Source organism: Nicotiana tabacum, chromosome 19 (genome assembly GCF_000715075.1).
Source record: "Nicotiana tabacum cultivar K326 chromosome 19, ASM71507v2, whole genome shotgun sequence".
Taxonomy (NCBI): Eukaryota; Viridiplantae; Streptophyta; class Magnoliopsida; order Solanales; family Solanaceae; genus Nicotiana; species Nicotiana tabacum.
The window spans coordinates 125,612,225-125,620,366 of record NC_134098.1 but is presented as its reverse complement, the minus strand read 5'-3'; the positions used below and the strand labels follow the sequence as shown (position 1 = coordinate 125,620,366).

Genomic DNA, 8,142 nt, shown 5'->3' with positions numbered 1-8,142 from the left:
AATCCATGGCAACCTTGCAACTTGAGGATTTTTCCAAGCTAATTTCAGCTGCTCTTACTTGGGAAAGAATTGACAAGGAAGAAGGTACTAGGAGAGAAAATAGGTTTAGGAAGGGTAATTCAGATTATGGCGGTCCATCCAAGAAGGGAAAGTTTGACTATTCCAAGACTGAAAGTGCACAGAAGTCATCATATCATAAGCAGAATAAGCCAAATTTCTCTACTGCTAGTACTCCAAGTTATGGACAAGGCAAAACTTATACACCTACTTGTGCACAGCGCGGAAAGAATCACTATGGTGTCTGCAGAAGAGCTTCTGGTGCTTGTTTTAATTGTGGAAATATGGATCATAAAGTGAAGGATTGTACTAATCCTAATCCTAATCCTCTTTCTTATACACATACAAAGGGCTCAGTTCAAAAGCCTATCACTACATATTCTCAAGCTAATAGTGGTGCAAGAACTAGAAATATACAAGCCGCGGGTTTGGGTGGAGCTAATCAGGCTAGTGGGTCGAGATCTACTGCACGAGTCTATGCTATGAGATAGAAGAATGACCCAGATGGCACAGACGTGGTTGTTGGTAAATTTTACTTATTTGGCATATCTGTTGTTACATTATTTGATCCTGGATCTTCGCACTCTTATGTTTGCTCATCACTTGCATTTCCTGATACTGTTAAATCTGTGAGACTTGACTTTGATGTGCTGGTCACGAGTCCATTAGGTCATCAGGCTGTTGTTAACAGGATTTACCGAGATTGTCCATTCATGATTCAAAATATGGTCTTCCCTGCAGACTTGCTTGAAATTCTCTTCCAAGACTATGATGTTATTGTTGGTATGGATTGGCTCCATATGCACCATGCGTTGGTTGATTGTAGGTTAAAGCAAATGAATTTTAGAACTCCTGCATACTCACACATAGTAGTTCAAGGAGAAAGATCATTGACAACTAATATTATTTCTGCGGTCTTGTCAAGTAAGATGATTTGTCAAGGTTGTGATTCTTATCTTGCTCATATAGTTGATACACGATTGGGGATTCCAAGTCTTAAGGACATACCAACCGTGTGCGACTTTCCTGCTGTATTTCTTGATGATCTTCCTGGGTTGCCTCCAGAAAGGGAGATTGAATTTCCTATAGAGCTTGTCCCTGGAACTACTCCTATTTCTACCGCTCCTTATAGAATGGCTCCAGCTAAATTAAAAGAGTTGAAGGCTCAATTGCAAGAACTTATTGAGAAAGGTTTTATCTGTGCCAGTATTTCACCTTGGGGAGCTCCTGTTTTATTTGTGAAAAATAAAGATGGCACTCTTAGGCTTTGCATTGATTACCGACAGCTGAACAAGGTAACAATCAATAACAAATACCCACTGCCTAGAATCGATGACTTGTTTGACCAACTGAAGTGTTCTAGCTTGTTCTCAAATATTGACTTGAGGTCTGGATATTATCAGTTGCACGTGAGGGAGCAAGATGTTCCTAAAACTGCTTTTAGGACTAGGTATGGCCATTATGAATTTTTGATAATGCCATTTGGTTTGACAAATGCTCCTGCTGCATTTATGGATCTAATGAACTGAGTATTCAAGCCTTATCTTGATCAATTTGTGGTGGTATTTATTGATGACATTTTAGTCTATTCCAAGAATAGAGAAGATCATGATAAGCATCTTCGGATTGTCATGCAAATTCTGAAAGAGAGGTAACTCTACGCGAAGCTTTCCAAATGTGAATTTTGGCTGAGTGAAGTGGCATTTTTGGAGAATATTGTATCAGCTGAAGGTGTGGAGGTTAATCCTAGTAAGATTCAAGCTATTGTTGATTGGAAACCTCCTAAAACTCTAACTGAGATCAGAAGTTTCTTGGGTTTAGCAGGATACTATAGGAGGTTCGTGAAGGGCTTCTCTATTATAGCTTCTCCTTTGACCAAACTTTTGGGGAAAGACGCCAAATTTGCGTAGGATGACAAGTGTCAAGAGAGCTTTGAAAATCTCAAATCCTTGTTGACACAAGCTCCAATACTTTCTTTGCCAGCGGAAGGGAAAGATTATGTGGTATACAATGATGTATCTCACCATGGCTTGGGTTGTGTTTTGATGCAAGAAGGGAAAGTAATTGCTTATGCCTCTCGAAAGTTGAAATCGCATAAGTTGAATTTAATACACTCACTATTTTGAACTTGTTGCCATTGTTTTTACCTTAAAGAATTGGAGGCATTACTTGTACGAGGAGAAATGTCACATATTTACTGATCACAAGAGTTTGAAGTACTTGGGTACACAAAAAGAGTTAAACTTGAGACAACGTAAATGGCTTGAACTCATCAAAGATTATGATTGCACGATTGATTATCATCCTGGTAAAGCTAATGTGGTTGCAGATGCGTTGAGTCGCAATTCCTTTGAAAGTTTAGCTCTAAGTCCTTTGCCATTGCTTCTTGAATTAAGAGCCACGAATGCTTGTCTTTCATGTAATTCTAATGGTTCTATCATTGCTAATTTGCAAGTCAAGCCAGTCTTACTTGAGTAGGTCCAAGAAATGTAGAAGTTAGATGAGAGGCTTGTGAAACGGGTTGAAGAAGTCCAAAATGGAAGAGAATCAGATTTTACATTGAAGAAAGATGATACCTTATTTTATAAAAATAGGTTTTGTGTTCCTAATGATGACAAATTGAGGAAGCAGATCTTGATTGAAGCACATAGTTCGCCTTATGCAATGCATCCTGGAGGTACTAAAATGTACCGGACCATCAAGGAGAACTATTTGTGGAGTGGTATGAAGAAAGACATTGCATAGTTCATCTCTAAATGCTTGGTATGTCAACAAATAAAAGTTGAACATCAAGTCCCAGCTGGTCTACTGCAACCCTTGTCAATATGTAACGACCTCAAATTTCCTCCGTAGGATGTCGTGATGGCACCTAGTCTCTAAGACTAGGTAAGCCTATCAATGCAGAATAAAAATTTAAATCTGAAATAAATAAACTACAATTCAAACAATTTCAACTCCCAAAACCCGGTAGAAATAAGTCACAAGCTTATAAAAATTTATCCTCAATGTCTCTCTCTATATATATATATCAAGGTCTAAAGAAAATAAGGAAGCAACACAATAATGATAGAAGGGGACTCCGGAGTCTGCGGACGCTGGCAGATACACCTCGAAGTCTCCGTGTACAGGTAACTCACTGATGTCGGGGCTGGTAAGGAGTACCTGGATCTGCACAAAAAGATGTGCAGAAGCGTAGTATGAGTACACCGCAAACGGTACCCAGTAAGTTCCAAGCCTAACCTCGGTAGAGTAGTGACGAGGTCAGGTCAGGCCCTACTGAAAAATAATAATTGCATGGTAAAATATTTAACAATATAATAAAATAAAATAACAATGGAAATGAATCAAGTAGCACGTCACCATTTAATTACACAAAATAATGTAGCAAATAATATCTCGTGGAATCAAAAAAGAATTCCTTTCAACTTTAAGAAAATCACAACAAATAATCAAAAGCAACCATGACCATAAATCAATGTCAACAAGGACACTCACGAGGTACTGCCTCGTAGTCCCAAATCATAAATAAATTCACAAAATCTCATTTCCTTATCTCACCGCGGGAGCCTTAACAATTTATTTTAAAGAAAATATTTTTTCCGAAATAGCTTTCCACGTTTTAGCCATCCTTATCACACCACATGACTTCTAGTAGTTCCCCCTACTAGCCACGCGTATCAAGCCACCGTTATCTCACCGCATGCGTTTCAATACCCAGACCTTATACCACCGCATGCGTATCAACATCACAATATATCACAATTTGCACCTCAAGTACTCAAATAATTTAACTTGCCAAAATAATTCAACAACAATATTTTTTCACAATAAAGAGCTGACGGCTCATGCCAACATAAATCATCAATAATATTTTTTCACAATAAAGAGCTCACGGCTCCATCATAATGAGTACGAAAATCTTACAAAAATATTCAGGAATAAATAATTCAGCAAAATAATATTTCAAAATCTTTAATACGTTGCTTCAATACCAAATTTAAAAATGTCAAATACTTCATATTAATAATATTTAATTTAAAGAACATCAACTTCAAATAATGCACAGAATAAAAAAAACCAAGTTTCAACTAAACAAGTAAAACAATTAGCAGAAAAAGGTCAAGCAACTTTAACATATAAACATTAAATCAATGATGAAGAATATATCAGAATAAAATAGTTTAATTAATGCGCAACAGTGATCTACACAATTTAAAAATATAATCTTTCACATTTAGCCCGTGTACACACTCGTCACCTCGTGTACATGACTTTCAACATATTACAATTTATCACTTCAATACCAATCGTAGGGGAAATTTCCCCCACACAAGGTTAGACAAGTCACTTACATCGACTTGCTCCAATTTAACCAAGTAGTATGCCTTTTCCTCGATTTTTCGACTCTGATCGACTCGTATCTAGTAATAATTAATTCGATACAGTCAAATAAAATTATAGGAATCAATTTCATAAGAAAATATTATATTTTTCAATAAAATCCAAAATTAGTTCAAAAATCGCCCGTGGGGCCCATGTCTCGGAATCCGGCAAAGCTTACAAAATCCGACAACCCATTCAATTACCAGTCCAACTATACTAGTTTCACTCAAATCCGACTCTGAATAGACAGAGAAATCTCAAAAATATGTTTTTATGAGATTTCTAAAATTTTCCCAAATTTCCATCTCAATACACTAAATAAATGGTGAAAACAATGATATATTCATGTATATTGACCAAATCCGAGTTAGAATCACTTACCCCAATGTCTTTCCTTGAAAATCTATCAAAAATCGCCTCTGCTCAAGCTCTAGTTTGTTAAAAATGGCGAATGGGACGAATGCCTTCTTTTATAAATCTGCCCAGGCAGCCTTCGGAACTGGGCCTCGATCGTGGCTTCGATCACAGGCTCGAGCCTGGGCCTTCGGTCATGGCATCGAGCCTGGGCCTTCGATCATGGCCTCGATCCTGGAATCAAGCCTAGGCCTTCGATCATAGCCTCGAGCTTGCCTTCGATTATGGCTCTCGAGCCTTGACTTCGATCCTCAGCTCGATTTCTGGCCTTCGATTTTTGGGCTCGATTTTTCAGCAGAAGAAAATTTGCAGCAGCTGTTTAAGTCCATATTTTGATCCGTTAACCAACCAAAACTCACCTGAGGCCCTTGGGACCTCAACCAAATACACCAACAAGTCCTAAAATATCATACGAACTTATTTGAAACCTCAAATCACATCAAACAACGCTAAAATCACAAATCACACCCCAATTCAAGCTTAATGAAACTTAAAAATTTCCAACTTCTACATTCGATGTCGAAACCTATCAAATCAAGTTCGATTTACCTCAAATTTTGCACACCAGTCATAAATGGTATGCAAACTTTTGGAAATGGATTCCGACCCCGATATCAAAAAGTCAATTCCCCCGTTAAACTTCCAAACTTTAAATTCCTATTTTAGCCATTTCAAGCCTAATTTCACTACGGACTTCCAAATAAAATTTCGATCACGCTCCTAAGTCCAAAATTACCATACAGAGCTGTTGGAATCATCAAAATTCTATTTCGGGGTCATTTGCACATAATTTGACATCCGGTCACTATTTGAACTTAAACTTTTAATTTTTTTATCAAAATTCCATATCTCGGGCTAGAGACCTCAAAATTTAATTTCGGACATACGCCCAAGTCCCAAATCACGATACGGACCTACCGAAACTATCAAAACACTGATCCGAGTCTGTTTGCTCAAAATGTTGACCAAAGTCAACTCAGTTGAGTCTTAAAGCTCTAATTCACATTTTAATTCATTTTTCACATAAAAACTTTCCGGAAAATTTTACGGATTGCGCACGCAAGTCGAGTAATGATAAATAGTGCTTTTCGAGGTCTTAGAATACAGAATTAATTATTAACTTTAAAGATGACATTTTGGGTCATCACATTCTCTATTTCTAAAACAAACGTTCGTCCTCGAAAGGAGTTAGAAAAAGTACCTGAGCTAGTGAATAAGTGTGGATAGCAGCTGCGCATATCATGCTTGGTTTCCCAAGTCGCCTCCTCGACCGGATGACCCCTCCACTGAACCTTCACGGAAGCAATGTTCTTTGACCTCAGCTTTCGAACCTACCTATCTAAAATAGCCATTGGTTCCTCAACATAAGATAGATCCTTGTCCAAATGAACTGAACTGAAGTCTAACACATGAGACAGATCGCAGTGATATTTCCGAAGCATAGAAACATGGAGTACCGGATGAACTGCAGAGAGACTAGGTGGTAGTGCAAGTCTGTAAGCCACCTCTCCAACTCTTTCAAGAATCTCAAAAGGTCCAATATACCTAGGGCTCATATTGCCCTTACTCCCGAACCTCATCACACCCTTCATAGGCGAAACTCGGAGCAGGACCCGCTCACCAACCATGAATGCAACATCATGAACCTTCCGATCCGCATAACTCTTCTGTCTAGATTGGGCTGTACGAAGTCGATCCTGAATCAACTTAACCTTTTCCAGGGCATCTTGAACCAAGTCTGTACCCAATAGCCTAGCCTCGCCCGGTTCAAACCAACCCACTAGAGACCGGCACCGCCTACCATACAAGGCCTTATACGGAGCTATCTGAATGCTCGACTGGTAACTGTTGTTGTAAGAAAACTCAGCAAGTAGTAAGAACTGGTCTAAAGCACCCCTAAAATCTATCACACACACATGAAGCATATCCTTCAATATCTGAATAGTGCGTTCGGACTGCCCGTCTGTTTAAGGGTGAAATGTTGTACTCAACTCTACTCGAGTACCCAACTCTCTCTGTACACCCCTCCAAACCGTGAAGTAAACTGTATACCCCTGTCAGAGATGATAGATACCGGTATGCCGTGAAGTCTGATAATCTCGCGAATATAGATTTGAGCCAATTGCTCGGATGAGTAGGTAGTCATTACAGGAACGAAATGAGCTGACTTGGTCAACCTATCCATAATCACCCAAACTGCATCGAACTTCCTCTAAGTCCGTGGCAGCCCAACAACGAAATCCATAGTGATCCGCTCCCATTTCCATTCTGGAATCTCTAACTTCTGAAGCAATCCACCCGGTCGCTGATGCTTATATTTTACCTGTTGACAATTTAGACACCGAGCTACATACTCCACTATGTCTTTCTTCATCCGCCTCCACCAATAGTGCAGTCTCAAGTCCTGATACATCTTTGCAGCAACCAGATGAATAGAGTACCGCGAACTGTGAGCCTCCTGGAGAATCAACTCATGCAAACCATCTATATTAGGCACACATAGCCTGCCCTGCATCCGTAATACATCATCATCTCCAATAGTGACTTCCTTGGCATCACCGTGCTGAACTATATCCTTAAGGACAAGCAGATGGGGGTCATCATACTGACGTTCCCTGATACGATCATAAAGAAAAGACTGAGAAACCACACAAGCCAAAACTCGGCTCGACTCGAAAATATCCAGTCTAACAAACTGGTTGGCCAAGGCCTGAACATTCAAGGCTAAAGGCCTCTCTGCTACCGATAAATATGCTAAGCTGCCCAAACTCTCCGCCTTACGACTCAAGGCATCGGCCACTACCTTGGCCTTATCAGGATGATAGAGAATGGTGATATCATAATCCTTAAGCAACTCCAACCATCTCCTCTGTCGCAAATTAAGATCCTTCTATTTAAACAGATGTTGTAGACTCCGGTGATCGGTATAGACCTCACAATGGACACCGTATAAATAATGCCGCCAAATCTTCAAGGCATGAACAATAGCTGCTAACTCAAGGTCGTGGACCGGATAATTCTTCTCATGTACCTTTAACTGTCTGGACGCATAGGCAATCACCCTACCATCTTGCATCAACACTGCGCCGAGACCAATACGTAACGCGTCACAATACACAGTATAAGACCCTGAACCTGTAGGTAATACCAATATTGGAGCCGTAGTCAAAGCTGTCTTGAGCTTCTGAAAGCTCTCCTCACATTCCTCTGTCCACCTGAACGGAGCACCCTTCTGGGTCAGCCTGGTCATAGGTGCTGCAATAGATGAGAATCCCTCTACAAAGCGAC

At 39.7% G+C, this 8,142-nt stretch overlaps 1 protein-coding gene across 1 annotated transcript; it reads left to right on the top strand.

Moving 5' to 3' along the window:
• Nucleotides 1–782: 782 nt before the first annotated feature.
• Nucleotides 783–2,802, top strand: LOC142173711 (uncharacterized). Its single transcript, XM_075239340.1, has 4 exons — nucleotides 783–1,352; nucleotides 1,968–2,117; nucleotides 2,212–2,531; nucleotides 2,652–2,802. The coding sequence occupies exons 1-4, from the start codon at nucleotides 783–785 to the stop codon at nucleotides 2,800–2,802; spliced, it is 1,191 nt and encodes a 396-aa protein (XP_075095441.1).
• Nucleotides 2,803–8,142: the final 5,340 nt, after the last annotated feature.

Coding starts and splice junctions, on each gene's coding strand:
- LOC142173711 (XM_075239340.1), top strand. CDS start 783: ATGGTCTTCCCTGCAGACTTGCTTGAAATTCTCTTCCAAGACTATGAT. Junction 1,353..1,967: donor ATTACCGACAGCTGAACAAG/GTAACAATCAAT, acceptor AAATTTGCGTAG/GATGACAAGTGTCAAGAGAG. Junction 2,532..2,651: donor GTCAAGCCAGTCTTACTTGA/GTAGGTCCAAGA, acceptor TTATAAAAATAG/GTTTTGTGTTCCTAATGATG.